Source organism: Oncorhynchus kisutch, linkage group LG17, assembly GCF_002021735.2.
Source record: "Oncorhynchus kisutch isolate 150728-3 linkage group LG17, Okis_V2, whole genome shotgun sequence".
Lineage (NCBI taxonomy): Eukaryota > Metazoa > Chordata > Actinopteri > Salmoniformes > Salmonidae > Oncorhynchus > Oncorhynchus kisutch.
Genome location: NC_034190.2, coordinates 51,384,348 through 51,404,693, shown reverse-complemented (window position 1 = coordinate 51,404,693; position 20,346 = coordinate 51,384,348). Strand labels below are relative to the sequence as shown.

General features: G+C 46.8%; 1 protein-coding gene across 2 annotated transcripts in view; it reads right to left on the bottom strand.

Annotated features, from left to right (window-relative positions):
• Positions 1 to 323: 323 nt before the first annotated feature.
• LOC109907853 (nucleolar protein 4-like) overlaps positions 324 to 20,346 on the bottom strand; it is a 125,894-nt gene continuing 105,871 nt past the window's right edge. The window contains exons 6-11 of one of the 2 annotated variants that reach the window (XM_020506100.2): positions 9,541 to 9,899; positions 8,357 to 8,539; positions 7,991 to 8,179; positions 6,512 to 6,631; positions 6,120 to 6,324; positions 324 to 5,785 (exon numbers count right to left, since the gene is read on the bottom strand). In XM_020506100.2, the coding sequence (XP_020361689.1) occupies positions 5,562 to 5,785; positions 6,120 to 6,324; positions 6,512 to 6,631; positions 7,991 to 8,179; positions 8,357 to 8,539; positions 9,541 to 9,899 (1,280 nt within the window). In that variant the 3' untranslated portion in view covers positions 324 to 5,561. The remainder of the gene's footprint in view (positions 5,786 to 6,119; positions 6,325 to 6,511; positions 6,632 to 7,990; positions 8,180 to 8,356; positions 8,540 to 9,540; positions 9,900 to 20,346) is intronic. The other variant, XM_020506101.2, reaches the window with a different exon arrangement.

Genomic DNA, 20,346 nt, shown 5'->3' with positions numbered 1-20,346 from the left:
TTTCCCTTAGCAAATGAATTGACTGTTTTTTTTGCTCTAGTTTAAAAAAAAGCTTCTGGTAACATAATTATAATCTATTGCTGGTCAGTGTATTATGTAGAAGTAGGCTATAGTATAGAAATATGGTATCGGTGTTGCTTACACCAATTCCTCATTGGTTTAGATCTATTACATCATGTACAATGAACACAATATTATTAATGTAAACATACTATGCAATAACAAAATACCCATTAAAGGTATTTACCGATAATATATATTTTGTAAGAACAAGAACAACCTTTCCTTTATTACAACCTTGACAAAATACAAAAATACATTGGTTTCTGTTTGATAGCACACTGTTTTATTAGTATATTTAGACTTGTGACATACAGCTTGGGAGATTTGAAAACATTTTACCTTAGCAGTGACATCACACCGAAGAAAGCTTAATTTGAAATCATTGGTTTTTCATGAATCAAAGTGATATGTTAGGTAAAATAACTACCCATGCTGTTTGGCATTAAACAAACAGAAATCGTTTTTTTTTCTCGTTGTTTTTTTTCAATCTTTAAGTTGCTTTACATATATTATCAACACTTTTCTAAAGAATTCAGATATTTAGCCACATGTACTGGAAAAAGGTATCCACTGTTATATATTTAACACAATAAATATAAAAAAGAATACTTATTTTTATATAATTTATATGGTATCAAAGAGGGAAATGGGCCCTTCAGTAAGACATGTTAAAAAAGTGATGTCCTTTCCTGAGGTTTTTGTCTGCAGTTTAGTTTTTTCGCGCTAAATATACTAATAGTCTAGAAAACCCTGCAAAGGGTATGTCAATGGCTTATCATTCACTGTGGAACAAATTCTCATATATTGGTAAAGTAGTCACACCAGAGCGTCAGTTCACTGTGACCCCTGGTTTGTGTGTATCAGGTCAGCTAAGGAGAGGGCTTTCCTTAAGCCAAGCACACAGCTCTCCCAACAACCAGTTTCTAAATGTGACATTAACCTTATTTCGACACGGTCCCATTTCCCATCAATGTACAAGGTATTAGATTAACAGAGTGGGGAGGAGAGAAATGACCAAATTAAATAAAATTACAAAAACAAATCTGTACATGTAAACATCACACTTCCACTGAGTCCAAACTCAGGAGGAAAATACAGTTTCACATTGGTATTAGGTACAAATCAAAACTGAGAAAAAGACAATCAGCTTCTGGTACAGTAGGTAAAGAGGAAAACCTAAAAACAGAACCAAGGAATCTAAAGCACCACCAAATGATTAAATAAAACAGACTATGGTTGGAAAAACCATTTTGATTTGACTGTAGCTGTACACTGCCCTGATAGAAAAATAAACTTGTTTTCTTCTTCTATTGTTTTTTGTTGTTGTGTCGAGCTATACATCTGACCAAAGCAGATTTCTTTTTTTTTAAGTGTGTATTCATTCACGGTACCCTGACCAGCACCACAACTGCACCTGTCCGAATGGAACCGTCGCTATTGGGGGTCATCATTTGTAAAGTCAATGAGTTCCAATGTAATCCAATGTCAGCTGGAGCTAAAAACGGTATGATAAAGGGAATCACATCTTTCCCACAGCAAAATACCCCTGCTCGTCACTCAAAACACTTCCCCTCCACTGAAGTGCTGACACTACCACATAGCATTCCCAGGGGTAGAGATGCATACAGTAGTCTGGGAGTTGGAGTTTCATGAAGGGCATGGTTAAGGGCGTAGACTTGGTCTGTGCTTGGTTGGCACATTCCCTGGCATGTAAAGTCTTGTTGGCCCTAAGCAGGAAAATAATCATGGCTCCAATCAACAACATGTTTGACGCTATTCACAAGGTCAACAATGCTAATCTTAACAGAGGGCACTCCCTCTGGTCTGAGGTCACATCACTAAACGGGATGCTGGTCAGGTCGGTTGTTAAACGTGTTGACATCCTTGTTTGGAATGTACAGTATAGGCATACAGAGTAACTTCACTTGAGATGTTGGTTTTTGTACAAAATATTATTTGAAAAGACCACTTACTTGCACTACAAAATATATATAAAATAATAACAAAATGAATAATAAAAATAGAAATCAGATAAAAATGTGTATCGACAGTGGGGCCACTATGAGTGCTCCAACCGCGCTTGAGGAGTCAGAAGTTTGAGTAAGAATCCTCTGATTATGGCTAAAATACTCTTGTCATCTCCAAGACGTACTGTATGCAATAGCTGCACACAGAAAAGGAATGGAAATCAAACCGTGAGCAAGTTGCACCTTTCCAAGATTGTCTTTGCCTATTTTTACAGTATGTTTTCTTAACGTATGTAGCCGTCTATAAGAAACTACAGAGCAAACCCCAAAGGGTGCAAACAGAGGAGGGAGTCGTATTTAGCAAGATCCTCTTTACTATGTCATCGCATCTCTTACTCCTTTTGTACAGATACATTTAACTGTCCCTTGTCTATATTAGAAATGCATAACTGTCACAATCTTCTTCTTCTTCACAAAACCATATAGCAGATGTGTTGTGGCATGCAACGTTACAATATCCAGCAGTCATCTCTAAAGAGGTTCGATCCATCAAACCATCACTGTGTTGACCCGGGGCAATAGGGAAACACATAGGACGACAACACTGGCTCTAGCGTCCGCACTGTAAGATCACAAACACTTACAGCACTGTGTACAGTTTGGCCACAGCACTGCGTGTCTGGCAATCATTTGAAAACTCAGTGGCAAAAAAGGCAGTTTTAAGATGGAAGTGAATAAGACAGATCCCCTACTAAGTTAGCCCCCCCCCCCACAAAAAAACAACAACCTGTGATACAGTAATTCCTCTACTATGTTACTGTACTGATACACTGCTGTGTTGTATGTGCTGAGGTAATTGTAGCCTAAGACCCCAGGGCAGGAGCAGAGTGAGGGATGGATCTGCAAAAATGAGGGTGATACTAATAAGAAAGCACATTTTGAAGCCCTCACAGCCACGTTGCGAGAGAACACAGTGAGGGGTTTCCTCTTGACTGGTCATTTTGCATATTTCTCTTGTGTTTGTGTCATTTTTACCCACCACGCAGATCTAATCAAGAGCTTGCTCAGAGATAAATAGAACGTCTTGGGAGTCCATTTTCTACTTTCTATCTAGCCATAATATTTCCATAAATTAAATATTTGTACATCAATGTGTACTCATTATGGAGATTGGATTTGACATTGCACATGTATGCTGGGTGGCTTTATCAAGGTGTTGTTCTGTGGTTCAGAGTGTGTCACCAGTGAGCACAGTGCTCCGTTCAATCTCAGGCCATGGAGGTAGCACACCTACATCAAATGGCTTTCATTTACACAAGCCCCCCCCCCCCCCCCAATAGTGGTGGTTGTGAAACATCGTAGCACCCACACTGTTTATTTTTCGTTAACACTATGCTGTCAAGGGCCAGGATGATTATCAACTGCATTGCAAATACTCTTCCTCTTTCCTTTAGTAGGCCACACCTCGCCAGTGCAAGATGGAGCCCTGAACAAGCAGGGCCTCCGTCACAGATTTCAGTTGCTTCAGTGTGCAAAAGGGAGCAAATTACAGTGACACAACAGTCAGCCCCTTCAGGCCTGCCTCTTGAAGAAACATTTTGCATTTTTTTTTTCTCACACTCATTCTAAAAGGTACAAACCTCCCAGACTTTGACTGCACAGTAAAATAGATATGCCCAGAGCACCCTTGTGAGTGGCTGCAAGAGGAGCACGTTGATCCCTATATGCCTCCAGAGATTCAAAGTCATGAAGAAAGCTAAAAAGAAAAAGGTCACTGTACAAACAACACAGCCCTATGAAAGAACAAAAAGATCAACCAGAGTGCCTAGTAGCAAAGAGAAACAACTGACTGGGATGGCATGACGTTTTTAAAAGTAAGATTTTAGTCTCTTATCGGTTTTGAGTAGTTTTATCTTCTTTTTGTTTGTGTTGTTGTCTTGAGGTGCTCTGGTTGTGCAGGAGGATGGCGTCCTGACTTGAGGTTACAGGTCTGTGGCAAAAGTCCGGTACATATAGCAGCAGCGTGGATTAATGGTCATCTCAAAGAGTCAATAGACAAAGACATACGTTATCCCTCCCAGAACCGAGCTGGACTGGGCTCAGGTCAGGGAAGAGATGGGGGATATGTTCGAGAGAGGAATGCAGAACCGGACACGGAAAAAGACAGGGTATCATCGAGTGATGAGTCGGGACAAACCAAAACCTGGAATTGATGGGAGAGCAATGAGCCACAAGAGGGTTGGAAAAAATGGGGAACTCCAAAATAAGAAAACTACCAGCTATCGTCAGAGAGGTTCAGTCTCCCACGGAAAATACTACCTTGCCCCCCAGTCCTTCACTTTACTGATGCTTTTTCGTGTTCTCTTCATGGTGTTTCTAGAATCAAATATGGACTGAGTATTTACAGTACACAAATAACAGGACAAACAATACTTTTTTTGTTGTTTTAAATTCGAACTATAGTTACAATATTTACTCTGGAAACTTCTTGAAATGGTTAAGACTTTGCTTCCTGCAGGTCTATGAAAACACGGAACACATCAGGTAGTAACGGGTGAGTGTTGTGTGATGAGCGTTGTGTGACGTCGCCACCCAAGTAGGAATGAAGTACTCGAACGGTGGGTTGATAGATCTGAGGTATTTCCATGTGGAATAGATGGCATCTCCATAATGCATAAGATAAAGTGTTGCTCCCGGGCACATCGAGTTCTTTATTACTCAATGGGGAGGTGAGGTCTGAATCATGGGAAAGTGCTTTAGGACACAGAGTTTATTTACACCGAGCGCAACAAGTTGTCTCTTTCTTTCCAGCCTTCTTCAGCCTCTGTTCATCCAAAAAGTGGTTCAAAATGTCTTCTTATAGTCAAACAAACAAATTCAGATCTCAAATCAAAAGTATTTGTCATTAACAAACATTTTGTTACTACTGTTCAGAGAGTCTCGTTTTCATTGTTATTGGGGATGGCGAGCTTGTTGAGGGGATCTGTGTACAGTAACACATTGAGCTTCCTGGCACACCAAAAGGATCCACTTCTCTTCCTCATACAAGGGGGCGCTGTTCTCTCCTCATCACAGCACAACCCTGCAGTGTTCTCCAGCACTCCAGCCCCAGCACTCTCCTGCACATCACTTGGTAGACTAATTTCCGGCTCTCTCCCTGTCACCCCTCTTCTTTCCACAGAGCTGTGGAAGTGAGGCAGAGCTGTTATGATTGGGAGGGAGCATGTTCCTTTACAGGTGGTTCAAGAGGGGGAGAAACGCTGTTCCCAAGTCGTCGCAGACGGTGCTCTTTCTCTCCACGCACTGATGATAAAACAATCAGGGGGGGGGGGGTTAGAATATTACACTAGAGGAAGGTAGCACTGTTGCATGCCTCCCTTCTGGAGACGGGGAGAATATACAGGTCAGTGGGGGAGGACGAAACACAGACAGATGGATCTGGTGAGTGGGAGAGTAGTTGGTTAGGGGTCGTGTGGGAGAGTCAGAGAGAAAGAGGGAGAAGCAGGGAGACGGGGAGGAGGAGTTTCCGGCTCAGTTTTGCTGCAGGATCAGGGTCTCCAGCTCATCGGCCGAGCGGAGCAAAAAGGCGGCCGACTCGCGGTAGCCGGCGATGAGCTGCCGCACGGCCGTGATCTCTGTTGGGCTGAGCTGTGCCGAGGCCCCGCCACCTATGACACCAGCACTCCGCCCGTGACTGTTTGAGCTGGCCGATGAAGAGTTTGACCCCAGGGACTTCATGCTGAGGTCAGTAGGGCCTGGGGGAAAGACAACACACTCAAATGAAGACACATACTGGGGGCATTTTACTATAATTGTAACTATTGAAAAACATAAATATGCATTCTTATCCACTGTAGGAAATATATTTTAGATGAGTTCCACCTGTATTTCAAAATAAATAAGTTTTCTACGTCCAAATATGGGTAAGAATTGGATTTCTCGATACGTTTCAATAAGTCTCAGTCTGTTCTAAACTCGCCCAGTGATGCTGCTACAGTACGAGCAACATGCTTCAGGTAAGCTAAGGTATGCTGCTACTCTAAGCTGCCATTCTCTGGCCAAATAAAGAGGCGAAGCATGCTCTCTCACCGTTGCTCTGAGCAGTGGCGGTTGTCAGGGAGACTGGGTGTTGCATGCTAGCTCCCAGACCCCCGTAACCACGGTAACTATTGTTGAGCCCACCGTTGGTGTAGAGCTGGTCCTGGGAGTAGGCCGAGGCGGCCAGGGAGTAGGCAGAGTGGGCCAGGGAGGCCGGCTCGCGAGAACCGGGCTTGTCAAGTGCTATCTGCTCCTCCTGAGGTGGAGACGAGAGAGTTTTCAGTCCCACTTCCATGTATATAATATACTCAAGGTTAAGAACAGACTTTGCCATTGGCTATTAGAAGACATACACAGTACATCCACCCACCTGAAAAGATACACACTTGTACACACACACACCCTGATGTGCACACAGACACACACACCATCAGAGCACTCACATGTGCCTGGTAGACATCCAGCCGCATCCTCTTGGCAGCCTTGCGTGTCTCGCTCTCGCAGGCGGCTGCCAGGATGTTCTCAGCCATGGCTGAGGTGAGGTGAGGTGGTGTGGGTCGTGTCTAGCAGGGGAGAGACAATCAGCACCAATTCATCCCCACGCCAGAGTACCCACATTGACCACAGGGGGCATATTCAACATTAATAATACAGAAGATATTACACAAACAATATGTTCAGTTGCACCTGCTCATTACACAAAGTTATTCCAACTCCTCTATTTCAGATAGTATCATTCCTAACCAGATACATGAGCACTGAACAGCACTACATTTTCAACCGAATATTTCACCAGGTAAGGAACAAAATGAAAGTATAATATCCTGATGTAATAAACAATGGTGATACAACATTTCTATGGCTCACACAATGGAATGTATTTTTTTGTGATGTCCGTTGAGTTGATTCCTGCTTTTACTTCCTGCTTTTCTCCTATGGGCAAATGGTGCATGAATGAAAATGTCCCATTCAGGCCTTTTACCCCCCCCAAAGGACTTGTTGGAAAAGTGGCATCCTATGACGGTGCCACATTGAAAGTTACTGAGCTCTTCAGTAAGGCCATTCTACTACCAGTGTTTGTCTATGGAGATTGCATGGCTTTGTGCTCGATTTTGTACACCTGTCAGCAATGAGTGTGGCTGAAATAGCTGAATCCACTAGTTTGAAGAGGTGTCCACATACTTTTGTATATATAGTGTATCTGTGACCAACAGATGCATATCTGTATTTCCCGTCATGTGAAATCCATAGATCAGGGCCTAATGAATTTTTTTCAATTGATTGACTTCCTTATATGAACTGTAACTAAAATAAAATATTTGCATTTTTTAAAACTTTATTTAACTAGGCAAGTCAGTTGAGAACTAATTCTTATTTTCAATGACTGCCTAGGAACAGTGGGTTAACTGCCTGTTCAGGGACAGAATGACAGATTTGTACCTTGTCAGCTCAGGGATATGAACTTGCAACCTTTCGGTTACTAGTCCAACGCTCTAACCACTAGGCTACCCTGCCGCCCCAAATTGTTCCATGTTGCGATTATATTTTTGTTTAGTATACTTATACTCCGGATTCCGGACATATATTTCTTAATTCCATTCTTTTATTTTTAGATTTATGTGTATTGTTGTGTAATGTTGGATATTACTGCACTGTTGGAGCTAGAAATACAAGCATTTCACTACACCCGCAATAACATCTGCTAAAAATGTGTATGCGACCAATAAAATTTGATTTGATAGAGGGGTTATGAATGCGAGAGAGGTGAAAGAGAAAGGGATGAGAGAGCGAGAGGAGAGGGAGTACGGTAGGTGTGGTACGTCTGGACACACTGAATGAGAGAGGAATAAGAAAGACAGAGGTGGAATAGGAAAGAGAGTAGGAATAAGAGAAGGATGAGGTATGGGAGGCACGGTATGTACCTCCATGCCGCTTTTCTTCATGCGGCGGCAGGATTTGAGGTAGGTGCGGATGCGTTTGCGAGCGCGCTCCTGGAACTCGGGGAACTGGCGGCTGCACGACTCAATGATGGCCTGGATCTTCTCCTTTGGCTGCTTGGAGATGGGCACCATGCGGTCCAGGTTCTCATCCACAAACAGACGCACAAACATCTGAAAAGAAGAAAAGAAGAATCTTTGTGTGTCTGCTCTGCTAGCTATTTGCTGTTTCCTGTGTTCCTGAGGTGAAGGTCATGAAAAGGTGAGAGGAGCTCTAATATGTGTAGTGTACAGTGTGTATGTGTGTGTGTGTGTTCGGTCATGTCTAGCTGAGGTGAGAGCAGCTCTTACGTTAAAGGCCTTTAATCTCTCTGGGTCCACGCCCTCCGTGTCGTTGATCTTGTCATTGTCGTCGTGATCTTCATGGTCATCGTCATCGTCCTCGGCTGCTGCCGCACTTCTGGTCACGGTCAGGTCCTCGGCACACGTCTCCATCTTCAATGAGTCGTAGCTTCCTGAGCTGTACTGAGGAGACTGTCACACACACATACATAGGTGCATGTGTACATACGCACACACATATGAAGAACACGTACATACACAGGTGCATGCATAAACAAACACACACACACACAGAGAGAACAGACACATAAATAGAAGAAGAGATACAAAGCCGCGGTAAGGTTTTCATTCCGTCTGTATGCTCCCTTCACATTGAAAGCAGCCGGCAAAATCTCAATCGTGAGGAACACTGATTACAGTGAGATAAAAAACTGCTAGCCGTTTTTGTGCTCAAACTTTTCTACTTGTCAGATCCTTCCAATGGCTCTCGTCTGTGACAACGCGGCAAAGAAGATGCCTTCAAGGACAAGACTGCATTGTCAGAGCATGGTGAAGTGTGTGTCTCATTCAATAGCCAGAGAGCAGAAAGGAAGAACCTTTTATCCCCAGTCTCCTTTCATACAGGCCCAATAGCACTGTCCTCCACTGACTCCTGTGCGGATGTTCACCACAGCTCATCACAAGCACAGCAACACACTACTTCCCGTGGCACAGCCACTCTCGCTGCTCTCATGCACATTCTCTTTCTGGTTTCATGTCAAGAATAATGTCTTGGATTCCCGAGCCGAGACTGAACAGGTAATTGCAGTGTGGCAGGATCTCAATGGAAACCTCTCTCAGCTTTGTCCAATGCCCTGCCAATGAACCTCACGTTCCTGCGTATATACCTCAGGTCATAGCAAGACAGTGGTCATCTATAACAATGGTCACGCTGAGCTTTCAGGCTATTACTCACACAGTCCTGGTGGGCTCACTGCTCAACACTTGGTGTGTAATATATTACCGTCAGACCTTCTTTTTTTAGTGTTTACTTAAGTCTGCCTGGAGTGCCAGGTGGGCAGTGCTTGCAGTTTTGTGACTATTCTATTGGTTCACTGTACCAGAAAAGTTGCATTGTATTGTATAAGCTCAATCAAATCTCAGCTAAAGTATTTGCAATAATTTCATACCCAGGTGTGAGCAGAAGGCCTCACCTTGTTGCCGTAGTCCCTGATCGAGTCTCTGTCCAGGCGCAGCTCAGCGGCATGGGGGAGGGGCTTGACAGGGTACTTCCTGCGCAGCTCATCTGGGGGGTCGGGCTGGAAGGGGCCCATCAGGGCAGTCCCGGGCAGCCTGGTCTCACTCAGGTTGACCGGCGCCTGTTGGTCCTCGGACGATGAGGACGAGGAGGTGGTGCTGAAGTCCAGCGGGGCCGGGGGCCCATTGCCGTTTACCATCTCCCTGTAAGGGGGTCCACCCGCTCCCCCCTCCGACCCCGGGGCCACCCCACCCGCGAACGGAGGTGTCATGGTGTGCATGCCGTTCCCGCTGCCGCTCTCTGAGGATGAGTCGTCTGTGGAAACACACACGGAGGGACACCAGTTAGACTGGTAGAATCACATCACGCACAACACATAGAGATGGTATTTAGAGATGTAAAACCACATATTTCAGTCAATGAGAGCTTGGGGAAATCAGAAGTGGAGCCTACATCACACCTTGAGTGTGAATCCCACACTCAACCCAGCCAAGGCCTCAGTGTGTCAGTACCATCGATTAGCAGTAGAGCGAGCTGTTGTAGTCAGTAAGAATACACATGGAACACTCAGTGTGTTGGTGTGGCTCTATTTGCACTCGCAGTCAGCAGAGTGTTACAGCCATAGTGAGGCAGGCAGGCAGAGATGCAGACAGGCAGGCAGAGAGGCAGACAGGCATAGAGGCGGACAGGCATAGAGGCAGGCAGGCCGAGCGGTAGGCAGAGAGGCAGACAGGAAGAGAGGCAGACAGGAAGAGAGGCGGACTGGCAGAGAGGCGGACAGGCCGAGAGGTAGGCAGAGAAGCAGAGAGGCGGACAGGCAGAGAGGCGGACAGGCCGAGAGGTAGGCAGAGAAGCAGAGAGGCGGACAGGCCGAGAGGTAGGCAGAGAAGCAGAGAGGCGGACAGGCCGAGAGGCGGACAGGTCGAGAGGTAGGCAGAGAAGCAGAGAGGCGGACAGGCAGAGAGGCCGAGAGGTAGGCAGAGAAGCAGACAGGCAGAGAGGCCGAGAGGTAGGCAGAGAAGCAGAGAGGCAGACAGGCAGAGAGGCGGAGAGGCCGAGAGGTAGGCAGAGAAGCAGAGAGGCAGACAGGCAGAGAGGCCGAGAGGTAGGCAGAGAAGCAGACAGGCAGAGAGGCGGACAGGCCGAGAGGTAGGCAGAGAAGCAGAGAGGCGGACAGGCAGAGAGGCGGACAGGCCGAGAGGTAGGCAGAGAAGCAGAGAGGCGGACAGGCCGAGAGGTAGGCAGAGAAGCAGAGAGGCGGACAGGCCGAGAGGCGGACAGGTCGAGAGGTAGGCAGAGAAGCAGAGAGGCGGACAGGCAGAGAGGCCGAGAGGTAGGCAGAGAAGCAGAGAGGCAGAGAGGCGGAGAGGCCGAGAGGTAGGCAGAGAAGCAGAGAGGCAGAGAGGCGGAGAGGCCGAGAGGTAAGCAGAGAGGCAGACAGGCAGAGAGGCGGAGAGGCCGAGAGGTAGGCAGAGAAGCAGAGAGGCAGACAGGCAGAGAGGCGGACAGGCCGAGAGGTAGGCAGAGAAGCAGAGAGGCGGACAGGCAGAGAGGCGGACAGGCCGAGAGGTAGGCAGAGAAGCAGAGAGGCGGACAGGCAGAGAAGCAGACAGGCAGAGAGGCAGGCAGAGAGGCAGGCAGGCCGAGAGGTAGGCAGAGAAGCAGACAGGCAGAGAGGTGGACAGGCAGAGAGGTAGGCAGAGAAGCAGACAGGCAGAGAGGCGGACAGGCAGAGAGGTGGACAGGCAGAGAGGTAGGCAGAGAAGAAGACAGGCAGAGAGGTAGGCAGAGAAGAAGACAGGCAGAGAGGTGGGCAGAGAAGAAGACAGGCAGAGAGGTGGACAGGCAGAGAGGTAGGCAGAGAAGAAGACAGGCAGAGAGGTAGGCAGAGAAGCAGACAGGCAGAGAAGAAGACAGGCAGAGAGGTAGGCAGAGAAGAAGACAGGCAGAGAGGTAGGCAGAGAAGCAGACAGGCAGAGAGGTGGACAGGCAGAGAGGTAGGCAGAGAAGAAGACAGGCAGAGAGGTAGGCAGAGAAGCAGACAGGCAGAGAGGCAGGCAGGCCGAGCGGTTGGCAGAGAAGCAGACAGGCAGAGAAGCAGACAGGCAGAGAAGCAGACAGGCAGAGAGGCCGACAGACAGAGAGGCAGACAGGCAGAGAGGTAGGCAGAGAAGCAGACAGGCAGAGAGGCCAGCAGGCAGAGGCAGACAGGCAGAGAGACAGACAGAGAGGCAGACAGGCAGGCAGTCCCAGCAGTAGGCAGAGAACCAGACAGGCAAAGAGGCAGAGAGGGACGTGTGGTGCTGTGCTCTGTTAGTTAATTAAAGCCATCCGAGCTGGACTGGGGCCAGGTAGGCAGCCAGTGATACTTATTCATGAGAGCATGGCACTACACCTCCCCTGTACCCCATTCACACACTGTAAGCTACACTGTACAACGGCGTACATCATAGTACCAGGGTAAACTAATACCAAGTCTGACCATCCATGAGCCGAGCATGTCGACTTGTTTCCACACACACACACACACACACACACACACACACACACACACACACACACACACACCTCTCTCCACACCAGGGAAAGTTGTCCCCTCCCCATCCTCAACTCAACCAGAGGCAGCTAGTAAATAAGTGATTGTTTAGTGCACGGCTCTGCCACTGAGACACGCTGATAGATGGCCTGTTTTCCCCCCCCACAGTCCCGTCTCTGTCAGAAACACACACGTGCAGACAAACACACACACACTAGACACACGACACACGAAAGACAACACACACAGCCCCATTATGACTAGGAAGAGTAGGGACTGTAGTGTCTCTTGTGCAGCTGAGAGCAGTGCTGTGGTGGCAGTGGGGTGGGGAGAGCCTGTGCTCATCACACAGATCCCCATTCTCACAGACACACTGCCTGGCCTGTATGCATAACCCTCCGAGTGGGACTGAGAGGGGTTCATATGCCTCTCCCAGTGCATGTGTGTGTGTAAATTTGGACTTAAAGCCTGCGTGCCGCGTGGAGAGCATGTGTGCAGTAAGGGCAGTATTGGGGTCAGCTTTCCAAAGCCTCCACTGAGGGAGGGGGAAGGGGGGAGAGCCTGAGCCATAGAGCAGGTCAATGACCGTGAAGGAGGGGGGAGGGAGAGGAGAGTGGGAGAGGGGAGGTGGGGCTAGAGCGGGCCAGAAGCAAGGGCAGGGAGAGCGAGGAGGTAGAGATTTAGAAAGAGAGAGAGGGATGAGAGAGAGTGGGTTAGTCCATGGTTGAGGGTGGTAGAGGTAGAGAGTAGAGACCAGTGCGTGGGGATAGAGAGGGGAGATGAGAGGTCAAAGGGGGGTGGGGGGTAGAGAGCAGGTCAGGGAGAGGGAGAGAGCAAAAGAGGAGGAGGAGGGAGGATGAAGCAAGGGAGAGCAGGAGGAGGGGGATAGAGTGGGAGGAGGGTACGTGAGGCAGGGGCTGAGGCGGATGAAGAGAGATTGAGAGAAAGGGACAGGCAAGACAGGGGAGGGGAGGGGGAGAAGAAGGAAGGGGGAAAGCAAAAAGGCAGGACTGGGAGGATAGAAGAGGAGAACGGGAGAGCGATGGAAGGAGAGAAAGATAGAGAGGATGTGGTGGTGGGTTACTGCAGCGTAGAAAGGGAGGCAGGCGGTGTGTATTTACTAGAGTATAAAAAGTATTCATGCATGAAGAGTAAGGCCTAATTCCCGCCAGCTCAACACAAATCCCCCTCATCAAGACTGTGTGGTCGCCTGCTGAGGGAGCCACGCTCCTCTACTGCTCTTAAAGGCACACGACACCTTGGTGTCCTTCCTGTACTGTACTCCACTACTCTACTGTTCTGTCAGCAGCAACAATCTAGGGGCGCAACACATCGGATAATTCAACGTGTCAATGAATTTGTAGGCGACCTGTCCCTATTAAAAGAAACAATACGTGAAAATATGGCAAACTGGAAAACACGCAGGCTAGTTTACTCAGTATAGCACGACAGAAGATCTAGCTGCTGAGACAGGCAGACAGGACTGAGAGTAACACGCATAGGCTTACAGATGAAAACACACCGCAGGTTTTGTTTCATTCCCCACTTTATGGCAGACTACCACCACTAGGCCGAAGCTATTAGTTGTCCACGGATGCACGCACGCACAGACAGACAGACAGACAGACAGACAGACAGACAGACAGACAGACAGACAGACAGACAGACATGCTGCAAAAGTAAAGTTGAGCGGACACTGACAGACAGTGGACTGCTTTTTCCCACCCACAGCTTTAATGTCTACTAATGACATAGGCTGAGTCTCGTGGCACCCGATTCCCTACATAGTGCACTATTTTTGACTAGACCCATATGGACCCTGGTCAAAAGTAGTGCGCTATATAGGGAATTGGATGCAATTTTGAACCATATAGCCTAGCCAGTTCCTGCAGAAAGAAATACAGCGTAAACCAGCCTAAATTTCAAGCCGGTCCATTCTGGTCTATGCTAGTCCTAGCTCAGGGGTGGGCAATAATTTAGTCTCGAGGGCCACATCAGGATTTCACAGACCACACAGATTTTTTCCATAACGATTTGTTCATCAAAAGCAATTTGCGGGTCAGAAAAAGGGCATTTATTTGAAAATGTATTATAATGATGTAATATAAATGTAATATAATAATTACTTTCTATCTAGTTTTATACGTTCAAGAGTGGCCTGGAGTGTTTTCTTAACACAAAACATAATATATATGTATTTTTGCTCAAACTTCCCCAGAACGGATTGAATGTGGTCACTGGCTGGATCCGGGTCATGTTGCCCATCCCTGGTCTAGCTGGTTAGGCTGGTGACAAGCTCATGCTGGTATGTTGGGGACCAGTTTATGCTGGGGATGCTGGTAATGCATGTATGCTGGTGACCAGCGTATGCTGGGGATGCTGGTAATGCATTTATGCTGGTGACCAGCGTATGCTGGGGATGCATGTATGCTGGTGACCAGCGTATGCTGGGGATGCTGGTGACCAGCGTATGCTGGGGATGCATGTATGCTGGTGACCAGCGTATGCTGGGGATTCTGGTAATGCAGCGTATGCTGGGGATGCTGGTGACCAGCGTATGCTGGGGATGCTGGTATGCTTGTGACCAAGCTAGTCCATGCTGGTCCAAAACACAGCAAAGGCTGGAAGTCACCAGCAAAAACACAGCAAGGCTGATCACCAGCACGACAAGCCAGTGTTAGTCTATGCTGTTTTTTTCTTCAGCATGGGCAAAATGTACACTGTTTGAAGGTACAGCACGGTACATATGATCACCTCTCCAGTCTCCACACAATGCTACAGTACATCGATGTGCTGTGCTACCAGGCAGCTAGGACCACAAACACTGGACACAACAAGTGCGGTAAGTGCCCTTGAAATAATATGGGAAGCTTCAGCAGGCTATAGGCTATAAGAGGACACAAGGCATCTGGGCAAAAGACAACAGATAAGATATGGGTCTTGGGTTGTACACTATTCCATACAGACCATGGCCAAAAGTAGTACACTATGTAGGGGAAAAGGTTTCCATTTGGGACATAGCTATAGTGTTTCGCTCCAATCTAACCAACAATTAGGTATCAACACAATACTGAATTTTCTGTCCACCAGAGGCTAAAGTGGCTTTAAAAGCAGAGGACAGCAGAGCAACAAGTTACGCTAATTTCCTTGAAAGTTTGCGAGAGAGCTAGAGAGAGAAGGAGAGGGTGAGAGATAGGAAGACAGTGAGAGAGAGAAAGAGATAGGGAGGGGGAGAGAGAGTGACAGAGTACATAGTGGAGAGAACAGTGTCAACCGCAGCAATACTCTTTGATGAACCAGTGTCTTCAATGAGACTGGGATGATTTTCTCATGCATCCCTGCTTTGAACACTGCTCTTCTACTCTACCTGTGTCTTTCCTCTTCTCAGAAATATCTACATTTCTCCCTGGGATGTGATCAGAACAGCATATTTTGGATAGGGGATAGATCTGGTTTCTATTCTATATGAATGGAAGATAAAAGCAGGGATGAAAAATCGCATTGCTTCTCTCTCTTGGAAAAATATAAATCCATCCCTACTTCCCTCCACGCTCAGCTCTCCCTTTCCTCAGCTCTCCCTTTCCTCAGCTCTCCCTTTCCTCAGCTCTCTCTTTCTTCAGCTCTCCCTTTCCTCAGCTCTCTCTTTCTTCAGCTCTCCCTTTCCTCAGCACTCTCTTTCTTCAGCTCTACCTTTCCTCAGCACTCTCTTTCCTCGGCTCTCTCTTTCCTTAGCTCTCCCTTTCCTCAGCTCTCCCTTTCCTCAGCTCTCCCTTTCCTCAGCACTCCCTTTCCTCAGCACTCCCTTTCTTCAGCTCTCTCTTTTCTCAGCACTCCCTTTCTTCAGCTCTCTCTTTCCTCAGCACTCCCTTTCCTCAGCACTCCCTTTCCTCAGCACTCCCTTTCTTCAGCTCTCTTTCCTCAGCTCTCTCTTTCCTCAGCTCTCCCTTTCCTGAGGAGTGGCAGTGGCGCGCAGCAGGCACCTGTGAATTCGGAATGTCACTTTGATACATGGGAGTGTTTAGTAGGCCGAGGGGCACAAAGGAGACTGTTTGTGTTTAAGAGAGGAAAGGTCTCTGAGCGCCAAGGTCTCATCCGCGTACATGCAAGGACAGGTGCTCGCTCACACACGACCACACACCCCTAAAAAGCTCTTTGCGCCTTCTAGCAGAAAAGGTCTCAGAGCGCTTGGCACACACACACACAGGCTTGCACACACACACACGCTTAAAAAGCCTTTGCACCTTCTAGCCGCCAGGGCAGAGGCAGGCTCAGGGGACCAAGGCAGGGACAGGAGAGGGTGGGGGTGAGACAGTCAATCAACGTTTTACCCATGCTACTCCCTGGGAGGCAGGGAGGGAGCCAGTCACGGCGCTCTAAAGCAGACAGACAGACACAGGAAGAGAAGAGTGTTCACGCACACCAGAGACAACAGAGAGTAATATAGCAGCGTTGATAATTTCAGACCGGTGGACACCTTCAAACAATCACAGTGTGAGCCTTTTAAGTCAAGTCAATGTTCATTGCCAGTAATCTACCAATTTCTAATTGAACAGAAGATATATGCCGCCATTCCTACAGCGGTTAGAGCTGAGAGAAACAACTTGTTTATTCAAAAAGTTAGCAATATATTACAACCCCACCTGGTCAGAAATGACAGAGAAATATTTGAATAAATATGATTTAATCTGTTGCGACAATTCTATATTTTCCCAGACCGTGTGCGTAAATCAATGTTTCTTGTACATTGATTTAAATAAACCGGGCAGATTAAAACCTGGCATTAATTAAGGGGATTATTTATTTAATGTAAAGATAAATTAAACAAAACAGGCAGCGGCGGCTCTCCGGTCCACACTGTGCAGAGAGAGGGAGAGAGACACAATGTCTGTCCACGATTCAATCAGCTCGACTGCATCAGAGCAACTAAAGCATGAAGCTACAGGGAGAAAGAAATACTGCTCAACCATGAGGGAGAGCACACACACTACGAACGAACAGACATGTAGGAGAATCCACACACACTCACACGCATGGGCGTGCGCACACACACACACAAACCAGTAACCACAGAGTAAAGTGCACGTACAAGCACACAGACTAGCGGCGAGTAGCGTCCCAAGCCACTGACACAAACACACTCACACAAAAGCACATTCATTTGCTGGCGTACATGTGCTAAGACATTCAGAGATGAACAGATGGAAGCATGACATGGCAACAACAACACAGTCCTAGCCTACATAATAACCAACACTACACACCCTTTATTCTCACACAGACACACACACAAAAATGTTTTTTACAAGGTTAACATAGTCGCTCACAAAGAAATTTAGGAGCACAACAAAAAATATTTGAGGTAATAAAGCTAGAATCCTTAAGTTTTCTAGGAGCACTAGTGCTCCTAAATTAAAATTCTGGGTTGCACGGTAAAATATTTAGGTGCAAATGCGAGTAAAATGGTCGCGTCGCAGAGCCCTGCAGTCATAAGACCCTTGTAAAAAGGCATGCTAACATTTGACATTTGTTAAAAGGCTAAGCCGCCTGTCATAAAGGCAGAGGGAGAGCGTGGGAACAGGGTATTGTGTAGCTATGAGAGATTCATCAGAAAAAAGTGTTTGAGCACAGAGTAAAGGCTAGTGGAGAGAAAGAGAGGGAGTAATTGAGAGTGAGAGACATAGTGAGAGAGGGAGAAAGATAGAGAAGAAGTGAAGGAGAGGGAGAGAGAAAGAAAGGAGAGTACAGAGAGAGAGAGAGAATAAGAAAGTGAGTGAGAGAGAGATGAGAGTCTAGAGAGGAGAGTAGGGAAGTGTGCAGGAGGGGTCACTGAAGAGGAAGGTCAAGTCAATCTATTGCACAGGGATCACAGCAGCGTTCTGCCTGGCCCCTAAGAGACCATGTGACTTCAGTGGCTGAGGATGGTCACATGGTAGAGCTCTGTGACAAAAGCACCACCAAATCACACAAACATCTTCATTCAGCCAGGTCCAGGGAAAGCACACATATGTATCTATGGGCTACATTGTGTGTTTCAGCTTGTATGCATGTGTTGTGTTGTGTTGTATGTGTGTGTGTGTGTGTGTGTTACTTCTCCGAGCAGACAGTTTGGGGTTTTGATGTATACAGTGTCTTTGGAAAGTATTCAGACCCCTTAAATTCTTCCAAATTTTGTTAGGTTACAGCTTTATTCTAAAATTGATTTAAAAATGACGCTACAAGCTTGGCACACCTGTATTTGGGGAGTTTCTCCCATTCTTCTCTGCAGATCCACTCAAGCTTTGTCGGGTTGGATGGGGAGCGTTGCTGCACAGCTATTTTCAGGTCTCTCCAGAGATGTTAGATCGGGATCAAGTCCGGGCTCTGGCTGGGCCACTCAAGGATATTCAGAGACTTGTCCCGAAGCCACTCCTTGTGTTGTTATGGCTCTGTGCTTAGGGTCATTGTACTGTTGAAAGCTGAACCTTTGCCCAAGTCTGAGGTCCTGAGCGCTCTAAAGCAGGTTTTCATTAAAGATCTCTCTGTACTTAGCCTTGTTCATCTTTGCCTTGATCCTGACTAGTCTCACAGTCCCTGCTGCTGAAAAACATTCCAACAACATGATCCTGCCACCACCATGCTTCACCGTAGGGATGGTGCCAGGTTTCCTCCAGATGTAACGCTTGGCATTCAGGCCAAAGTGTTCAATCTTGGTTTCAACAGACCAGAGAATCTTGTTTCTCATGGTCTGAGAGTCTTCAGGTGCCTTTTGGCAAACTCCAAGACTGCTGTCATGTGCCCTTTACTGAGCAGTGGCTTTCGCCTGGTCACTATACCATAAAGGCATGATTGGTGGAGTACTGTTTTCCTTCTGGAAGCTTCTCCCATCTCCAAATAGGAACTCTAGAGCTCTGTCAGTGACCATCGGGTTCTTGGTCACCTCCCTGACCAAGACCCTTCTCTCCCGATTGCTCCGTTTGGCCGGGCGGCCAGCTCTAGGTGGTTCCAAACTTCTTCCATTTAAGAATGATGGAGGCCACTGTGTTCTTGGGGACCTTCAATGCAGCAGAAATTCTTTGGTACCCTTTCCCAGATCTGTGCCTCAACACAAACCTGTCTCGGAGCTCTACCAACAATTCCTTCGACCTCATGGCTTGGTTTTTGCTCTGACATGCACTGTCAACTGTGGGACCTTAAATAGACAGGTGTGTGCCTTTCCAAATCATGTCCAATCAATTGAATTTACCACAGGTGGACTCCAATCAAGTTTTAGAAACATCTCAAAGATGATCAATGGAAACAGGATGCACCTGAGCTCAATTTCGAGTCTCGTAGCAAAGGGTCTGAATACTTACGTAAATAAGGTATTTCAGTTTTCTTTTAGAAATTTGCAAAAATGTCTCAAACCTTTTTTCGCTTTGTCATTATAGGTTATTGTGTGTAGAATGTTGAGGATTGTTTATTTATTTAATACATTTTTTAAAAGGCTGTAACATAACAAAATGTGGAAAAAGTCAAGGGGTCTAAATACTTTCCGAATGCACTGTACACACTGATATGTTTTCAAATCAAAATAAAATACAATTTGTCACATGCCCCGAATACAGCAGTTGTAGACCTTACAGTGAAATGCTTACTTACAAGCCCTTAACCAACAATGCTTTAAGAAGTTAAGATTTGTTTTTTTGTAAGATTAGTTTTTTTTTGTAATAAGTGTTAAGTACAAAATAGGTTAGTTGAGGTAATATGTACATGTAGGTAACGTTAAAGTAGTCAAAGTGACTATGCATAGATCATAAACAGAGAGTAGCAGCAGCGTCAAAGAGGGGTCTGGGTAGCCATTTGACTAGATGTTCAAGTGTCTTATGGCTTGGGGGTAGAATCTGTTTAGAAGCCTCTTGGACCTAGACTTGGCGCTCCGGTACCGCTTGCCGTGCGGTAGCAGAGAGAACAGTCTATGACTTGGGTGGCTGGAGTCTTTGACAATTTTTAGGGCCTTCCTCTTACATCGCCTGGTATAGAGGTCTTGGATGGCAGAAAGGTTGGCCCAGCGATGTACAGGGCCGTTCGCACTACCCTCTGTAGTACCTTGCGGTCGGAAGCCGAGCAGTTGCCATACCAGGCAGTGATGCAACCAGTCAGGATGCTCTCGATGGTACAGCTGTAGAACCCTTTAAGGATCTGAGGACCCATGACAAATCTTTTTAGTCTCCTGAGGTGGAATAGGTTTTGTCATGCCCGCTTCAACTG